Here is a 20,057-nt window from a genome sequence, read left to right on the forward strand (position 1 = left end):
AAGTATACAGCCAAAACAAGAAAACAGCCAATTGTACCTGAAATTGCTTTTCTTTTTTTTTTAAAAGAAAAGACATTTTTAAAAAGTGCTTAAAACCACCAACAGCTAAGTTATTAAAATTCAGAGATATCTGGATTATGGCAGATATCACACGAACTACACAATGCAGGCCACAGCTACTCTGCAGTCCAGTTTAACCACTACAAGGATTTCAAACCTTGGTTTGTTGCAGTTCCATTCTTGATCTTTTCCTTCAGCAATGACAGCACATTTTGCAGCTGCTCAAATATGACATCCACTCTTCTTCCTCCCAGTTGTGTCCAAAATGTCTTCACATCACCTGAAATGCAAATTACCATTTACAGCTCCTGAGAAGTCTAAAAACATGTCTAACTCCTAGTGGACTATTCAAAGGCTCCCATTCATTTAATTTGCAGGCACTTCTGAAAAAACAATCAGTACAGCAGGATTGATTAAACCTCCAGAAGCCTATTCCTAAACCTAATTAAGAAAGTGAAACAGAAGTCAAGTGATGAACTGGAGTGGCTTCCAATGGTGCACAATGCTCCCTCAAGCAACTTTTTAAGCAGGTCACAAAGGGAGCTGTGGAAGCCTTTCTTCAAAGACCAGCAAGTGAGTCCCACTAAAAATTAATCACTGAAACTCACAAAAGCGACATAGGAGAATATTTTCAACCGAATTAACTGAGTATTTTACTTGACAAAAGACACTGGGATTTTTTTTTTATAGCTATAACCTCTCTTAGCTGCATAGGCTGACTATCCTGTCCCATCACTAGTTTTGGTATGTTTTGTTGGGGAAAAAACTTTCAAAATGTTTTCAGATAAAAGCAGTTTGAAGAATTTTGTTCAACAAGGGGTATCAGTTGAAATAATTAACACACCCCATATATCATGCCTCCTTCCTCTCCTAGAAATATTTATAAAGAATATTTTGTTTAAATAAATGTTTTTTAAACTACTGGTTTAGAACCTTTGAGTCGCTAAGCCCATTCATGAAGGTTCTTATTAAAACTTTAGCTGTGCATCTTTGTCAAGGACTGTGAAAAGGAAATATGTTTCAGTGTGTCAAAAGATGATGGCAGAAGAAAGAACCAGATCCTTCTCAGTTAATACTGCTCTTCTTCAATGACCAAGCACAAAAGCATAAGCAAATCTGTTCTCCTGTTCAATTTCTAGAGGTGGAGTCACACTGTCACCATACTAGGTTTTACATTCCACTTTCAGACAGCAAAACTCTGCTGGCAAATGTGCTGGGATGACACCTTCCCAGCAGTCAAGAAATACTGCATTCTTGTCAGGCTCATAAAAAAATATTCCTCCATTTTTTGACTTCGTAGAGAATGACTTCTGTCGCCCAGGGTACCAGAAGCCCAGTGATGCTATGGCAGTGTGGTTACTCTCAAAAGCACCATGACAGCAGTGGAAGAAGTGACAATCTTTTGTCACCACAATCCCTGCTGCTTGTGTCACCAGCACCTAAAGGCATAATACTTAATATCAACAGGCAATGACGAAAGTAGTTTGTCTTGTGAAATAGTCTGATTTGGCATAAACTCTTGACAAAATTTAATTATCTAATATATTAACAGAACTTTTTTAAAACATATGGAAAGGTTAAAGTCCAATTACAGAAACAGCCATAATTTTTGGAAACCTACAATACTGATCCAAGGGACACCACCTGCCCTGTGCCATTCCCACCCTTTTGCTATGCATGACAGTATTACAAATTGAAAAATAACAAAAACTATATTTAATATTTGTGTTTAAAACAAAATTTAAAAAATACATTCAATTAAAAATAAATATTTAGAACTTCTAGTAATAAGTTTCTCTGTTGCAGATTAAAACTGCTGTCCTTATCCATTACATGCTTTCAAATACTTCCACATATCGACTAAATCTGGATAGCATTGGTGGATGGATTACTTCAGAGGATGGGTGACAGAACAGCTTCTTGTTTCTGGGTCCTCAGCTATAACAATGTGAAGGCCATAGGGAAATAAAACACTCACCTTGGAAATGCCTCCCCAGTTCTCATGCTGGAGTGCCCCAAAACTCTGGCAGCAACAGCTTTATTTTGCATGGAGAAGCAAAGATTGCATTTGAAGATGACAGTATAATTTTCACGTCAAAAAAAAGAGATGTCCACACCACTAATCTCTCCAGTGCTAATGCTGCTGTCACCAATCACAGCCAGAAGGACAGGGAATGAGCAGCCACCAGATACATCTACCTTGCCAGCATTCAGAACCACCTCTCCAGCTGATGGATCAAGGGTGTGCACTGTCATCTGACTGGAGGGATTTTCTTTTCCCTTTATAGAATCCTTCTGACCACATATTGCTTTTCTTTCCCAGCATTGTGCAGGGGATGATGCTAGAGCAAGCAACAAGCAGCCAAGGTCAGGGCTACTTACTCCAGCCACCAGATGAACAACCTGGGTGCGTGTTTCCTGTAGTGCTGCCAACAAACCTCTTACACCATAAAAGGCAAAACTATTGTCTTCCAGTAGTAATTTTCATATCAGAATCAGCGCCAAATATACACTCCTTTTCTCTTTCCTTCCATAAATCCAGATTATACTACCTTCAGTGCTCTCCTCCCTGGAACTGTTAAGGTTCTCCTCTTCAAAGAAGTCACACAGCACTGCAAGAGGTACAGAATGGACAAGTAAGAGATCAGGTGAGAAATTAAAAATAGTTGTAGCTACTCAGCTTTTCAAAATTTATACAAGTAAATACTACAGTGGGTATCAGGAGGAGCACAGTGTAAGAATATGTTGTCATTCCCCTTTCAAACAGTCATCCCACGCCTTGTCAAGATCTAGCTGAGGAACACTCAAACAAGCAATGCAAGGAAATTTTTTTACTTAGGTCATTTCTTACTGTCCTTGAGGCATGAAGCTGTCACAAGATGACCCAAACTTTCCAGCACATTCAGATGAGCTTACACAACTCCCTTGCCCATTAACTCACAGTTGTTTGTTTTTTTTTTTTTTTTTCCTAAATTGATGTGCTCAGTACAGCAATACTAAAACTAAATCAATTTATTTAGGGGGAAAAAAGAAAACCTTTTTAAAGGTAAATAAATTACTGAATCTGTTTCTTGACAAATGCAAGATACCCTGCACTGCAAGAACACTAAGAAGTAAGACAGCACTCTTCAACCACATTGAAGATTCCAAATTTCTATCTCCATGAATCACGGAACCAAATAGGTTGTTAAAGTCCTCTGAGATCGCCCAGTCCAACCTATGACCGAGCTGCAGGATGCCAACTAGTCCATGGCACTGAGTGCCACATCCAGTCTTCCCTTAAACACTTGCAGGGACGGTGACTCCACCACCTCCGTGGGCAGCCCATAATGACAAAGACAGCGTAAAACATGCCTTATTTACGTTAGCTACTCCATCTTTTCTGTGCTGTAACTGAAAAAAGAAATCAACCCCAAACCTTGCCATTCATTCTGGACAATTCATTTAGTTGAACGGGAAAATAGGTTAAGACAGTTGACTCCTAAAAATGTTTCTTGCAAGACTAATGGCTGCCCAAAACATGCATATATATACATACATATATATAATTTTTTAAAGGCTTACTGCTTTTCTCGTCCATCCTCCGGGGATCCTGCTCGGAGAGCTGTCACCCGCGCTGGGGCAGCGCCGAGCCCGGCTCAGGTCGGGGTCTCGCTGCGCTCCGCCTCGGCTGCAGGGCCCGCGCCGAGGGCCGGCGGGCAGGGGCCAGGCTGCCTGTCGGGCTGGGAGGCTGGCATGGGGCGTGCCTGAGGCCAGGGGTCAGGCCCCAGGTCACTCCCGCACCCCTCGGGGCCTCGTCCCGGCCCCCGCTACTTTTTCCCTTCTCCTTCTCTTCCCCCTTCTCCTCCTCCCCCTTCTCCTCCTCCTCCTCCTCCTCCTCCAACGCTGCACCCGCGCTGCCGACCGACAGGGGGCGCAACCGCGCCGGGGAGCGTGAGAGCCTGGGTGTGGGCGGCCGCACAAGAGGCGGGGCCGCGCGCGCGCACCGCCTTTTCCTGTCTTTCCATTGGTTACGGCGGCAGGAGGGGCGGCGGCACCGGCCAATGGAGAAGCGGGAAGGGCGGGGCGGGGGCGGGGCCGCGCGGCGGCGGAGAGGCGGTGCAGGCGGGGCGGGGGCACGGCGGAGGGAGCGGAGGTGCGTCCGCCATCTTGGAGGGGCGGGCCGGGGGGCCGGGCCGGGCCGTCCCCGGGGCTGGGGGCGCCGGCGCCACCGTGGGGCCGGGAGGAGAGCGGGGCAACGGGAGGGGTGGGCCCGCTGGTCTGGGCGGGTGGGCGTCGGGCTGCGCTCTGTTCATTAATATAGCGTAAATTAAAGCGTTTGGTACGTGAGCGAGTTGCGTAAGCTCGTTGCTGGTCTCTGCTCTTCTGCCTTGCTGGCTGCGCTGCTGCCGTGTGAAGCGTTAAGTTGTGGCTGCCCTTTTCTGTTCGAAATGCGAAAATAAAGTTTTGTATCTCTCTTTAAAATTTTCAGCTGCGTTGCCTTTGCGAGTGTTGTTGTTGTGGCTGCGTAAAGATGTTTTCCACAGGGGCAAAAATACAACGTACTCTTAAAAAGCAGGGAGGGTGCTTTTTTGCTTTTTTGTCGCTTCATTTTTTCCACCACTTTAAAACTGTAGAGATAAACATGATGTGCTTAAATAATTGTGAAAATACTTCCAATCTTCTAGATATTGCCAATCTTGTGGCGGGGGGGGGGGGGGGGGTAGAAATGTGATTATTCTGGGGATGGGAATGCTGTGTTTACATGACTTAGAGCTCTCATCTGACCCAAGATCTTCCAGAAGATTTTGATGTCCAGCATCTGCTTTGTACTTCTATAAAGCCTTTTAAATGTTTACACAGACATGCCTACATCTGTGGCTGAAGTTCAGCCCATGAGAACTGCCGAGCTCCCCAGACAGGAATGAGACAACTCACAGCAACATTCCTGGGAAGAGGGTGGCTCAGCACTCCTGATCTGCTGGCAAATCTCTCAATAAAATAGCACTGTATTATGTTTTCTAAAAGAGACTTCTCCCTTGTAATTGTTCATTTTAAAATTAAGCACGAGCTTTTCTTGCTCTTGGAATATTCTGCATTATGAGATGATGCTTGCAGATTAATATTGCTTTGCTGAGTTATTAATACATGTGCTCGTGAATACTGAATGCTAGGGAATGTTTGTGGCTTTACAATTGTATGTATGGAATAAACTAAATACAGAGAAGATGGTGGCCAGTGCTGGAAGAATCTGAAAGAACATGACTGCCTGCCTTGGACAAATTTTGAATTTTATGAATATATTAGAAAGTACTAATAGATTTTGCTTGCTGTTTGAAGCAAAAAGAATGGGAAATACATATTTCTTAAAATTAAAGACTTGGGACAAAATTAATGAGGCATTTTTGAAATGTGCCTGAGTTTCCTTCATTTTGCTTTTAGCCTGGAACTGTAATATAGGCTTTCTGCAACACAGCAGCAAATTCTGCCAGTGAACCAGTAAGCTCAGTTCTTCCCAAACTTGTTAGGTGGCAGAAGCTCACAAGCAATGCTGATCTGACATCCCAGCAACCTGCCTGCAGCTCTCCTCCAGCAGCAGTGTGAGCTTCCTGGGGCTCTGCAGTCTGGACCTGGACTGACTACCTGTACCCAGAGGTGAGAGCAGCGCTCCCATGGGGTGACAGAGAAAGGACTGACTGTCCTGGTGAATGGTGCTGTTGACTGAGTTGCTGAATTAAGCTTTCTTTACATAGTTCTGGTCATATGTTGAGAGTTAAAATGAACAATTGCATAGACAGGCAGAGTGCGGTAGCTCCTTGAAGTGGGAGGAGGCGAACCTGGTCCCAAAGGAATTAATCCAGTTCTCTTCTCCAGGGATGGCTTTTTCACCTTGAATGCAGTGGGGATTCGGGGTGTTCCTCATATAACCGTATAGACTTGGGTGAGGTAGAGACACACCAGTCAAACTCTAGCAAACAGCAAAGCAGTCAAAGCCATAGACTTTGGAAAGTCATGGGCATTCAGAAAATGGTTTTTAAAAATTCTGGTAGAGCTTTTTGTTCTTTTCTGATGGGCTTGGCTCTTTGTTTTATTGACTCTTCTTAAAGTGTCATCATATCCATTGAATACTTCTGCCAGCTCCTGCTCTGTCACATTCTCCCTGTTACCCTTGGTGATTTAACTTGCCCCCTTACAGATGAGTGTCTGCACTTCATCCTTTCAAAATGCAGCTCTAATATAATCTTCTCTTTTATTACATTGATTCGTTTGTGTGGTTTATATGTAGTCTCTTGTTATCCACATCTATCTTCAGTAAGGTAACAGAGCAGAGAACAGGCAATTCAGTGCAAATCATTGATCATTCTTGCTTTACAAACTGATTACCAACAAAATGGTCTTAGTGAGGCAGCCTTTGGTTTATCTTAGAAATTCTCCTGTAACACATCATTGTCTGTGAAGACACAGGCTAATATTCCCCTTAGGTATATTGCTCACTAATTGGACTCAGACTATTTACAGGTCCTCAGTATTGTTTTGTTACTATGTTTTGTAATTCTTTTGCTATTATAGATATGGTAGAAGGTTATTTGGATTTTTTCCCCCAGGTATTAAATGAAAGAAAGAGGAGATTATGGGTCTCTGAAAAATCTGTAAATTAATTTTGTTCTACCTCTGGTGTAAGCATGTTTGCATTCTTGGCAACTAAAAGTCTAACAAATTGTCTGTTTGAGAAGCGGAGGTTCTAAAATCATAGGCTGTTCTAGTCCTAAGGGAATCTTAAAACACAGGCAGAGACTGGCTAGGAAAAGGAAAGGAAAAATTTGTGTCACTGTTTTAACAATAGACTTCTTTCATGTGGAGGACCTAGATGTCTGTTAATTACTAACTGGCTTGAGAGTTTTGGAATCTGGCCCAATATGCTGAAATTCTTAACCATCCATTGGCTGGCATTTTCTTCAAGGTCTGCATTTGGAAACTGGTAATGCAATGGGTTTCATCTTTACTGACTGTTTATGTAGTAGAGGTGTTTTCAGTTTCAGCCATGTTCCTGTCTTACAGTCTCGGTGTTCATTGCCAGCAAAGATTCCAGGCAGCTGCGTGAGCGCCGAGAGCAAGGACTGGTTTGGATGTTAGATTATGTTGGACCAAGCTGAGCAGCATGTGTTGCCTTTGCTGTGCCGCAGCCCCACCACACTGATCAAGACCTAAAACTCTGCCCTCTAATTTTGGATGATGTGAATGAATTAACAAGGTCTGAAAACCTATGATTACAAGTGCACTTGAAAGGGCGTGAGATTTCTGGAAACCAGGCAGTAGATGTATATGATTAAAGGAATCCAAAATAAATAGATGCCTAAAGCACTTTTTATCTTCATTTTTCCATGTGAACACAGCAATTTATTTATCTGAAATAAATTTTCACTGGTACTTTCTGAAGTAAGGCTCGTGGCTGTAAAGTATTCTGGCCTTTTTGATGGCTCTTTGTGGGTTTGCCTGCAGGGTAAAGTATGCACACAAACTATTTTCATTACATGAACACGTAGAAGACATTAAGCAATCTGCAAGAATTAATGAATTTGTGGTGTTCCCACTCTGAAGAGATGATCTCTGGGGACCCCTACAACTTCATTCTGATTTGCCTTTTGACTGTTAAATCCAAGTGTGGAGGCCACTGCCCTTGTGGTGCCAGCTGATAGAAGGTTGATGGGCTGGTGCTGATCTTGGTAGCTGCTGTGCAAAGGCTAGAGAGTGCCTGGTGTAGAATTGGACTTGAACTAATAAAAGTCATCAAAAGGAGGCGTAGGGTAACAACCTGAAGTCATTATTGTGTGTGGTGAAATAACCACTTTCAAATAAAACTGAAACATGTAAGGTTTCAAATGTACTAAAGGGAATTTGTCTAAAACCTTAGAAAACAGTGTAGATATGTATTGTGGTGTGGAGGCTCAACAATAGAGCTCTTCATAAGAATATTCTGGGTCAAACGGTCCTTAGTCACAGCTTCCTGTGTGGAAATTAATTTAGTTGAAGAAAATTCTAAATTTTTAGTTGATTTTTTTTTCCTTAATCCAGTTCAATGTGCTGCATCAGCACTTGGTTTGGCATAACTTTGTAGAGGTGTGAAACCAGCAGTAAGGTGTGAGGAACAGGAGCAGCAAGAATGGGAGGGAGTATTGTCCTATTAATATTTATTTCATTTGGGTTTGTTTATAAGCGTTTTGAAGGGTCAGGGAAGCCACAGTCCCTGGAATGTTTAAAATTGATACTGTCAAAGAAAGAAACAGTCCAGATGTTCCTGTGCTTCTTGGACTGCCCTGTTCCTTTGTGTCATTACTCATGGGACTGGTTGGGATTTAACCCCCCCCCTCAACCCAAACAAACAAAACACAAACAAACAAAACAAACCCAAACCAAACCAAACAACAACAAAAAGAACAAAACCCACAAAAAACCCAAAACAAACAGCCCCCCCGCCCCCAAACCAAACAAAGAAAAACCCCAAATAAAACAAACAAACAAAAAAAAACCCACAAAGACTTATTTGGCTCAGCTATACTTATCTGAATAACTTTTCCCATCTCATTTTCTCATTTGCTGTGCAGCCACTTGGTATTTGTGCTTTTCTCAGGGAATTGGAGGTGGCTTAGGTGCAAAATGACCATCTGGAAATTAATGGATTGCTTTCTGATTTTATTGTTGGTATCATTTATCTCTGTTTAAAATATTTGAGACAACTATTTCTATAGTATGATCGAAGTAGTGGTATGGGCAGAATACTTACTGTGTCTAGGTTATTTTGGATACAGCAGCGCCTGCACCTCTCTGTGTTCTCAGTTCAGCTGGATCAAAATCCCATCCTGCTTTTTACAGACAGTGGAGACACATGGGTTTTTCTTGTGAGTGCTTGCATTTAAGTTTGTTATTACCTTTTTCCCCTGTAAAATTCTTGAATTACTGGAACCAAAGAAGCTGTGTTGAAAATATATTTGACATTCTTTCACTAAGTGAACTGTGGGCCCAAATCTTGTAGTGTGTAAATTTGACATTCCTCTCACAGAAGTGGATACATATGCTATTTGTTACAAAGAAATCACAATTTAGATTACATTCAGGCTGGCATTAAAAAAAAAAAAAAGAGAGCTTTAATAAGATTAAATAAGATTTGCGACACATAAATTTAATGTGCATTTAAAAAAAATAAGCCCAGCAAACACTTCTGTTTATCATAGTGAAGTGTCTGGAATTGGTTTCTGTCCAGTTTGTGATGAACCAGTTACTTGAGAAGTTGTTTGGTAGCATAATTTGCCTTCACTTAAAGCGAAGGATTGTTTTTAAGAATGAAATTATTTTGTTAACAAATTCATAGCAAGGTGTTACAGCCCTTGCATTAACAGATCAAGATGTGTAGTTGTAACCTGGGTGTAGAAATCAGCAGAAAGGGATGGGATTTTTTTAAACTGTTTTTGCTGCCACATATTGTAGAAATATTTTTAAATTGAACACCCCTCCTCCAAGAAAATGTTAATGATTGGATGAATTATTTTTTTCCTTTTAATATTTAATATTTCTTTTTATTCTTTTAATATTGTCTGTATTGATAGAGGTAGTTCCAAAAATTTCTTGCAATTTATATTTAGTAAGTTCTCCACACTTTTTCTCACTTCTCCAAAAGCTGGCTGTTAAGTTTTCATGGTGCCCAGCAGGCAGATCCACCTCCCTCTGCAGTCATGTCATTCCTACAACTGATGCAAGGGAGGTAATGGCAGTAAAGGCTAGAATTCTCATTTTGACAGCAATGTCAAAGTCCTTAGAGCAACTTGATAAATTGTGAAACAACATTTTAAAATTATTTTACAGCATGAGTTAAAAGCACCCTCTCTGATATCATAGTAATGTTTGTGCCTTGCTTTTCCTGCTGCAAGAGACAATAATTAAGATGGAAGAAAGCGCTGCGGCATAACTGGGTTTTGAAATGTGGGGACACTTGTGTGACAGCCATTGGATCTTTGGGTGATCTTTCTTAAAGATCTTGTGTCAAGGTAGCACAAAGGCACTTGTACAAATTTACACATACAAATTTATTGCAGCAAAAACCCAGTTTGTTTGCTCTTAAGTGTGGGAAGGAAGTTGTGTGCAGCTTTGTAAGTCAAGGCACTGGAGACTGCTGAATACAGAGAGATTAATATTATGTGGGAAGGGTTCACATCCAGCAGCTGTAGTGTCCTGAGCATTCAGCTCTTTGTTTTGCCTATTTTCATATGTCAGCAGGGAGGCATGGCTGTATCAGCTTTCCCTCTTCAGGTGTACCTTTTAATTGTGTACTCTCTGCAGTTCACTGGCAGGCAGACAGCTCACTTTCACTTCTGCAAATAAGCAAAACTTATTTTGGACTACCAGTTCATGGTGGTCATTCACTCCCTGTTGCTTTTGGCTACAAGAGAAGCTGTCTGCAATATATGATTTATTTGTTGTTAGAAGTAAGCAGCAAATTGAACCTTATAGAGTTGTGTGCAGGACTGCATGCTGGTTGTAGCTCTCTGTTAGGGCAAATATTGTGTATATCATATAGTTCCTGGGAAAAGTCTGTGGGGGGTGGGGGGAGGCATAATTTTTTATTTTTTTACAAATTAGTTTAAGTAAGAGAGCCAAATAAGGCTGAACCTTCTAAATAAAAGCTTATTACTTAGAAATTGTGTTGACCTTTGGTCCTACTTCTTATCTGCAGACCATTTATAGGTCTTTTCTTTTCCATTATAATCCATGTTTAGGTCTGTAGTTGCTTGCAACATCTTTACTGCTCTGTTGGCAAGCATCACACACAGCCCTGGGCAAAATATGGAAGTAAAAGATAAAGTGCTTTAGGCTGAAGGCAGTTTGAATGAGGACAGGTTTGAATGTACTCTGAGGTCAAGCTGGCTTGGTGGTCTTCAGGTTGTGTGTTGTTTGGAAAAGCTTTTCCCTTCAAGAAAGCAGCATTAATGTGAGGAGATATACTCCCCTACAATTCTTCAGTGTTCCACTCTTTTGTCAGGGAAGGGAAGATGCTAGCAGAGAATTTGCTGAGATATTCTTGTACTATTCTGGTTGCTTGGGCAGCGGTTAAGTGCTAGTTAAAAATGCACAGAGATGTTATCCATTGTTTTTCCTCCCTGGCTGAACTCCCTCCATGCTATAAACTGTCTCCTCACCAGGGTTCCTAAGGTCTCAGCACAGGTCATCAGGCCATGGGAGAAGACTTCTGCAAAAGCTTGAGGGACTCAGCAAATCTCCTCTGTGCAATGTGATGTGCTGCTGCATCACTGGTACACTTCTAGCTGTGCCTACAAGAGGGTCTCCCAAAGCTGGGGATTGGCTGAGGATGTGGGAACACGTGGCTGTCTGGAATAGATACAAATACAAAAAGAGGGGTTCAGCAAAGGGAGAATTATGTCTTGATTTAGAAATGGTTCCAAGGCAGCAGCCAATATATAGGAATAAGTGCAAGTAAGTTTTATAAAGAATGTTTACAGAAAACTGACTGGATTTTCTTTAGGATTTAAGGCTAATAAGAAGTTTAAAAATACTAGGAGCAAAAAGAACAGTGACATTTGTCTGATGGCTGTGCTGAAGTTGTCAACAATGATGCTGAAAATACAGAACTGTTCCATAGTTCTGTAGTGAGAACAAATATGAATATTACAGATAATCATGTAACTGTGAACAAATCGTATTCCAGCAGTAAATAAAGACTTAAAGAACACTTTTGAAAATCTATGAAGACTGAGAATTTTTTTTTAATGCCTAATGTAATACTCTAAAAATTTAAGGATTGTCATGAAGCAAAATATCCAACATTATTAATAGGAAACATATTATAAAATGTCTAGTGTTTCAGTTAGATTGTGTAGATTATTGATGTATTCTGGCTAAGAAACTCAATCTTGAAAATATTACTGTCAATGAGAATATTTTAATTGATATATAATTTTTTTAGTAATTGGATGTTTGTTTGCACAAAAATAAAATCCCCAAATGAACACACAGTAGAAAGAAAATGCACAATCCTTTCTGACAGTTTTATCTAGGCCACGCAGAGTAGAAAGATGACAAATAATGGCATAGCCTCATGTATTTGATTGAATCAAAGAGCATGTTGGCTCTTCTGAAAGATGGACTCAAAGCTTTGTGAAGTTAATAACCATGGGAAGAAGCTGGATATGCCTTAAAAGATGAGGAACAGTATTTGAAAATACTTCAAGGTGTCAAGACTCGTGCAACAGGCAGTGGACAAGACATTCCTTGTAGATAAGTGGTAGCCAAGAGCTGACAGGAGTTGAATACACTGAATGCAGAGTGGGAGATTTCTTTTGCAGTATTAATGATCTCACTTCCATAATAGAATCAGGTTTGTTTTTAAGACATTTTTTAATTGAAGTCAGTACTGGTTGTAGGTGTCAGAAAACTGTATATGTACACTTCATGTAGGTGGTGATGAAGAAGGAAATTCTGAATTTGTTGAAGTGATTTGATTACATACCTATGCATGAATAAAATGAGAGAGGAGAGCCTTCAAAAAGCACATGCTTGTGAACACAGAAATCATGGCTTCAGGGAGCAGAAAGCAAAACAGAATATGAATTTTCAGAAAAGGAAAAAAACCCAAAACATTGAAAGTGGTAACCAATTAACTGCTGCACTTTGTTATTAATGGACTTCGCAGATTCTCCAGCACTTGAAATTAGTGTCAAGATACAAAATCTTTTAAAAAGCTGCTCTTGTTCAAGAAGCTGTTAAGCTTCAGGGAACCAGAGTAAATATTTGAATTTTTAAAACTCCTTTGCTGGTAGTAACATTAGTAGCAGCATTCATTTATTGTCTTGAGAAGAACAGAAAAATCTATTTCAAACTTATTTTAAATCCAAATAAGGTCTTATTTCATAAGTGTAGGAATCATATAGAACCTGTCTTTAGTTTTGAAAGAAAAGCCAGTTTGTGTAAACTGTCACAGAGTCATACTACTTGTTACTTTTAAACTTCTGTGTCATCTGTTTTTAGGGTTTTTTTTTTTAATTGAAAAACATAAAAATAAATAACATTGCTGTTGGGTTAAATGACAAGGTATTAAATAGCTTATGTTCACATCTTTGGTTACCTGGCTGCCATGCAGCTCTCTGGGTACAGGCCTTTGTGTGCTGAAATATTTCAATGGAAGTTCTTATGCTTGTGAAAGTAATTTCATCCCATGATGACAGCTAGGAGAGACTGTCTTGCTGTGGTCATGGAAAGTTGAACCGATACGACTCTTGCTAGGTGACCTTCTCACGGGGTTCTGCCTGCTCTCAGAAAACAAGCTATTTCTTTTCAGTGGTACTTGGGTGGAAACTCCAAAATTTGCAACAATGCCAGACATAATTTTGTGTCCTTATGAGCACTGCAGTTTTGAAAGAAACAGTTTTGAGACATTTCTGTCTGAATTCTGCTATTGGGCCTACAGCTCTCATAAATACAAGGTGCTGCATGCAAATATATTAGAAAATATGTTCTGCAGGTGACCAGGCTCAGATACCATCTAGCTAAAAATATTATTTTTTGCAAAGATAGTAGATTACTTCTCATGTCTGGGTTGATTCAGCTTGAGGCTCTTTTTTCATTTGAGAGGCGTACACCTTACTTATTTTCAATGCTAAACATTGAAGCTTTTATAAGTGGACAGTAGCAGTCTTTTACCCTTCAGAGGTGTAGATTTTGATGGCAGATAAAGTTATTTTGCAAATGCACACTGCCAAAACACACACAGAGAAGAAAATTATCAATTGCTTCCATGGGAAGGAACCAGGTATGTGAGCGACCATTACATGAGAAAACTGATTTCTTAAACTATTTTCAGAGGGTGTGACAAAGTTTATGAGTATAGATCTGTGTGCTGTGTGATGTTGAAGCTGTCAGATTTCACTAGGAGATGTCTCAAGGAATGATGATTGCCAAGAGGATTTCCGTGAGTATCTTTGACCTGTTACAATCTATACATCCAGGGCTTGCTATTTATGTCATGTGGCGAGTGGTTTTCTTCCAGGTGTCCAGAGCCTGTCAGGGATCTCCAGTGTTGAGGCTACACAGAAATGGAGTTCAATCAAAGCACACCCAGGTGCCAGAGCTGCTCTCCCTCCAAAACAGAAATTGTCCAGAAGATGAACACACTGCTCATGTTGGTCCTTGTTCAGGACAAACTCGGCTAAAAAATGCCAGTCTGCAGCATGCCTGCTGCCATTTAAGGACTTCAAGGCATGACCCTGGTTTATTAATTAAAACAAAAGTGTTGTGATGCACTAAATAGTTATTTAGTTGTTGTTTTTAAAAAGGGAATTCCTACACAAAAGGAACTCAGTCCTTAATTGGACACTTTGTAGTTGTATGTGTCTGACATAATAATTAATTTGTAATGTCAGTTGTTGGGCAACACGGATGGGGGGAACAGCAGATGGCTTTTTAGTAGTGTGGGAATGTGGATGGACAGGTTTTCCCCACTGGGGAATAACAATATTGGACTTCAAAGAATACCCTATGGGTTAATTTGCTCAATATAGTCAACCTTTGGCCAGAATGGACTACAGGAGTCTTTAAGAAGGCACTAGAGGCTCCTTCCTGGGACCAGATAAATATGTTACTAAAATCTGAGACAGGACTTCGTGACAACAGGGACTGTTCACCACCTAACAGGAAAATAACATTAAAGTGATGGGAAAATACTGACTGTGGGACAGAGAAGTGCAAGCACCCTGTGTTTCATCAACTGGCCATGTATCTGTCACATGAAGACAAATATGTTTGCAATCTGACAAGTGATGAATATACTTAATTGTTTGTCAGGAGGAATGACTTTGGGGTACTTGTGAAGATAATCTCTCCTTGTGCAACTTGAGCTTGATGAGTTCTCAAGGTTCCCTGTCCTTTTCCAATGTGTAAAGTAATGTCGTTGCTGGACAAAACTGGTAAAGAACAAAATGTGAGAAGATGTGGGTGTAAGAAGACAGAGATTTTTGTGTGACTTTAGGCAAGTCGATTTAGGGCAACACTTGCTTAAGTATAACAGCTGTTTTTCAAGGATTATAGTAATGCTTGGGTTTCATTATTTGACACTGGGAAAAAACTGTAATTTTTCATCTAAGAGTAGCACTTTAGACTTTTAGCCTAATATTATTCTGGTTTTGTTTCAACTGTTCTGCTTTAGTAGGATTCTTAAACTGTATGAGAAGAGACTCAGAAGTTTGTTGTGTCTGTGGGCATGGGTTCTGGAGACCTGCACCACACAAACTGCAGGACTGTTACCCCAGTCTGCAGGAAAAGGACACAAGTAAGCTGGGTGCTGCCTGCTGCGTTTGTTTGGGTTCCATCACTGTAGAGTCAAAGCACCTTATGGTTTTGAATGCATAAATTTTCCAGTGGGGAGACTAAGTGGCTTTTCCAAGATCACATAGTGTGACATAAATAGGAACTGACTCTTCCTAGGTCTGAACTCATCTTCTCCATGGGTATAACACCATGCCTTTATATGGGACTTTCTGGAAGTACTTGTTCCCTTGTCTGGGGGTGACCACTTGAAAAATACAATGGTTCTGCAGGTAAATCCTGGCTTTGCTGCCCTGAAGAAGGAACTAACTGGAATGCAATAAATTGATGCTGGAACTTGTCTTGTTTGGTCCCTCATCTACAAGAAATAACAGTCTCTGAGCTGTCTTGGCTGCTCAGTCTTGACAGTCAGAAGCAATCTTGAACAATCTGTTGTATTCTGAGTATTGCAGAAGTGATTTAAGAGTCCCCCTAGATGGGGAATAGTGCTTCTTTGGGATCTTTAAAGTGAAAGGTGTGTAACTTTTCATCATGGTGATTTTGGATGATGCTTAAGGAAACCTCAAAGGTGCTGATTGCCAGAAGCAGAAGAATAGTTCCTATGGTATATGTTTCTTTTTCTACTTTGTTCTTGGTGTCAGCCCCTCTTAGAGATGGGCTTTAATGCACCTTTGTCTGATCCAGAATGATGATTCCTATCTCCTGATATCCTTTAGCAGTACATTTTGGAGTGCACACCTTTGGGTGTTTGCTTGGTGCCACCTCAGTTTCCTCATACTATATTGGGTGTTACAGTGAGTGCCTCACAGGAGCATTTAACTTGTGTTTTATATTTAACTTAATTTCGTTTGTCTGCAAGTCATCTGGAAAGCATCTGATGAAAAATGCTTTAGCCTTCTGTAGCAGTGGTCAGTAGAGGAAAAGTCTTAAATCCCGAACTGCCTTCCAGCTTGTCAGAAACATTCACACACTGTATTTCAAGAAATTATAGGCATCAAAGGGCAGTTGATCTGCCCGACATTTTCACAGCATATCACCATTGCTAAGGTGAATATGCACTAACTTTCAACTTTCAGCTTCAAGCACTCTTAGGAAATTTAAAGTTCTGATTAGGGGTGCTCTGTTGTCTTTGACCAGCAAGGAAGTTGTAGGAACATCTATAGGGTTTTTTGCATTAGTGAGCCTGGTGGAAGGGGATGTCTTAACCTGCAGTACTCTGTGCTGTCTAATATAAAGGAAACTGCTTGGTGAAGTTACATGGAGACCAGTAACTAAATTCAGTACTTTCAAGAAGACAAAACACTATTAATATTGTTTGACTGTTTCAGAAATGGGAGATCACAGATAAATGCTTTTATACACTTGAAAGGATTTTTCAATTCCACAAAGAAAAATGGATTTTAGTGTGCTGCTACAGAAACTGAAAGATTGACACACATGTGATGAGTGGTTTTAGGTCTTCAGCAAAGCTCTTTTTGTTGCACCTCTTGAAATGGTCTTTCCTCTTCCCATTTTTAATTCTGTGAATGGACCTTAACAAAACAAACAAACAAACATGGCCACTAAGCTGATTGACTGTACAGAGCAGGGATAGAAGCAGTTTGGAGACGTGAAAGCTTTAATTATTTTAAAAATACCTGCTTGGCTCTTCAGGCAGTCACTGGTTTTGGGGGGCTAGTTTCTGTTTGCATGAGTCTGCAGGTAAAAAGCCTGATGTTCTCATCAGTTCACTCTTCCTCCTCTCCTAAAAAGTGGGAGTGCAGGTATGGTTCTTATTTGTGTTTTATGTTGGGACACAGTAGATAAGGGGCACAATTAACATTTTATAAGTGACTTTAGGGCAGACATAAAATTTTAATATGTTATATTTTTCAGCTGTTGGGCTGTAGTAACCTTCTGTTTAGACACAATTCACTTGGGAGTGGGAATGCTCAAGGAAAGGGATTAATTTTAGTTGACTTTCTCTAATGATGAAGCTGGATGCCTTTAAAATGAGTAAACTTTTAAATACACTGGCCTGTACATAAAGTATTAATACACAAAAATTTCTGGTAGAAAGGCCAGTGTCAGTGCTTAGTTTCTGGAGTGATTGTACATATGAATAACACATTCAGTAAAATCTCATGATCAGTTTATAAGAGCTATTGCAGATCTTAAAAACCCCCAAAACCCCAACTAAACCAAACATCATCTTAGCAACTGTTTTTGCATTAAATAAATCAGGAGGGAAAAGGCCGTATGTCCTTCAAAGCACTAGAGGGAGCTAGGAGGAAGAAGAGGGGAACATAATCGTTGAAGACATGTCTGCATTCTTAGGAGTAGCTTATATAAAGCATCCATTTAAATCCTTCCACTCACTTCAGCTAAAATGCAACTACAGGTCAGCCACTGCATCTTGCTGCTCTCTGTTTTCCACCCTTCACTGAAGAAATACCAATTTTCTAGTCCCAAGAGAGGCCAGAAGCTTTGCTGCTTTTTACATGGCTGTAGGGAAAACCACCTGCCCTTCTGTAGACTATACCCCCCTTTTTTGCCTTATTTTGTATTTGGATGAGCAGCCAAATGTTAATTTGCTTTTAGGTGCTGGTAGCTGTTTTGGGGGATTGGTATACAGGCTCAGTTCCAAGCTTGTCTCCCTCTGAGATTACATGGAGAGAAAGTGTGTGTGTGTTCTATGTCTGTATTTGGGATCTCCTCCATGAAGAAGAATTAATTTGCATTAATCTGAAGTGGCCACATTGCTCTTGCAGAGATCTGAAGAAATTGAGTTCTGTGAACTTGCAGAATAACACAGAAGTATGAAGTTACTGTAAAGCATCTTATTTTATGAGGTTTTAGAAGTGTTGTTGGGCCCTTTTTATATTGCTCTGCCGTAAAGCTAAATGCTTTGAGTTAAAGTGTAACAGCTTTATGATGTAGATTATATAAATTACTTGTTTTTAGTTCCCCTCCACCCCAATAAGCTGCCAAAATGTTGATATCTTGTGACTTTTAAGAATAGCATGAAATCCTGTGGGGGATGTTATTTCCTTTTCAGGTTTTGGAGGGTGGGGGAATCTTTTTAGTATGCTAAAGCTTCTCCTCTTGATAGTCAGCATTACACAACTAAACCTGTTGCTGTGGAGAACTGAATTTTGATGGCCTGGGGCGTTGAGCAATTTGGGGGGAAGGAAGGATGTTGTTGTTATTATTATTATTATTAGAGGCTGCTTAGGGGTTTGGAATGCTGGAAGTAATCTCAGAGGAGGTAGACAGACTGGAAATGGATGATTAAATAAGCAGAATTAATATATATACGCCGTGTGTTTATCATCTGCTGCTGTAATTTATTGCAATTTCACTCATTGTTGAAGTTCTCTGATTTCTCTTTTCCTCATTAGAAACTAAATGGTAAGGGCAGGAAAAATCTATGGGGGTTTTCTTCCTTTGGTCTTTATTAGATGGGATGATTTTAAGTTATGAAAGCAAGGACAAAGATTTCTCAAAAGTACTTTAACCGTACCTTAGCCTGAGGACTCTGCTCTCTTTAATGGAAACAAATATAATGAAATTTAAATACGTGGAAGCTGGAGTACTTTAGCAGTGCAGAGATTTTTTTTTTCCTTGTACTTTAAGACTGTAAAGATTTTTTTGTCTATTTATAATTACATCTTTCTAGATTTTAGATGGCTACAAATTAAGATTTGAAGAAAACATATTTTGGAAATATTTAATAACCTCTTGGCAACAAAAAATCCCAACAAACAGATAAGAGCACCAAGTAATTATGGCTTAATTCCTGTTGAATGGTTCAGGGCCTTTTCCTGTCATCTGAGAATTAACTCTACTTAAGATGAAACAGATTATTGGAATAGCAGAGAATCTGTTTTTCCCCTGCCCCTTTAGCTACCTTGTTTTGCGCATTTTCTTCTGCTGCAATGCAGGGATGGAGGCAGGTGGGTTTCTTGCTCTCCAGCTGTGTAGAGGGCTCCTATGAAAGCCCTAAAATATTTCCTCAGGTAGAAGATGGGAAAAGTTGAACTGTAATTGAGTGCAAATTCAAATTATTGCTCTGAATCAGGAAAACAGGCACATTTAGTCCAAAACAAAGGACAGTTACTTTGTAGATAAATTTCTTATACTTCCAAAGAGCCAGGATACTCAGAATGGTCTGTGAATATTTTATGGAGTGCAGTGATACACAGATTATCCCCACTGGGGCTCCTTATGTGCAACTAAAACACATTTGTTCTGATATTTCAATCTTTTTATGTGATAGTTTGGTTTCAGGGTGACACTTACCACTGTTGAACTCCACAGCACAACAAAAAGTTGAGGTTTTACCTATTGAAGGGATGGTGGATTTGCAACAGAAAAGATAAAATTTTTCATGGAACAGGTAGAGGAAAAAAGGTTGTTTTTTTTTTTTTTCTTAAAGACACACAGTGGAAGCAGTGATGCACTTGGATTGTTGTGTTGCTTTAGGAAAAGCCAGGACTGTCAGAAGTAGCCCAAGGGCAGAGTGTTTATCATTTGACTTTCACTGCTTACCCAAAGGCCGAGGTATCCGATAAAATAGAAAGGGCCAATGCCAGAGTGGTTGTAAGATACCACAAGGCCCAGCACCCCTTCCCTCTCCCCACCCAGCTGGGACACAGCAGGGCACCCACGAAAAGGTGCCCAGTGCCAGTTCTTCTCCCCAAGTCCTTCAT

At 40.3% G+C, this 20,057-nt stretch overlaps 2 protein-coding genes across 4 annotated transcripts in view; one reads left to right on the forward strand and one right to left on the reverse strand.

The window, feature by feature from the left end:
* Window positions 1-3,878, reverse strand: part of SETDB2 (SET domain bifurcated histone lysine methyltransferase 2) — a 45,298-nt gene extending 41,420 nt beyond the window's left edge. The window contains exons 1-3 of the mRNA XM_053969818.1: window positions 3,625-3,878; window positions 2,613-2,672; window positions 218-340 (exon numbers count right to left, since the gene is read on the reverse strand). Coding sequence (XP_053825793.1) covers window positions 218-340; window positions 2,613-2,672; window positions 3,625-3,640 — 199 coding nt within the window. The 5' untranslated portion in view covers window positions 3,641-3,878. The remainder of the gene's footprint in view (window positions 1-217; window positions 341-2,612; window positions 2,673-3,624) is intronic.
* Window positions 3,879-4,168: 290 nt separating this feature from the next.
* The window catches only part of CAB39L (calcium binding protein 39 like), a 61,251-nt gene continuing 45,362 nt past the window's right edge, over window positions 4,169-20,057 (forward strand). For 2 of the 3 annotated variants that reach the window (XM_053970923.1, XM_053970927.1), the window contains exons 1-2: window positions 4,318-4,381; window positions 5,568-5,694. The gene's annotated coding sequence lies outside the window, so the exon portion shown is untranslated. Of the gene's footprint in view, window positions 4,196-4,317; window positions 4,382-5,567; window positions 5,695-20,057 lie in introns of those variants that run through there. The other variant, XM_053970925.1, reaches the window with a different exon arrangement.

The sequence above is a fragment of the Vidua macroura genome, chromosome 2 (assembly GCF_024509145.1).
Source record: "Vidua macroura isolate BioBank_ID:100142 chromosome 2, ASM2450914v1, whole genome shotgun sequence".
Taxonomy (NCBI): domain Eukaryota; kingdom Metazoa; phylum Chordata; class Aves; order Passeriformes; family Viduidae; genus Vidua; species Vidua macroura.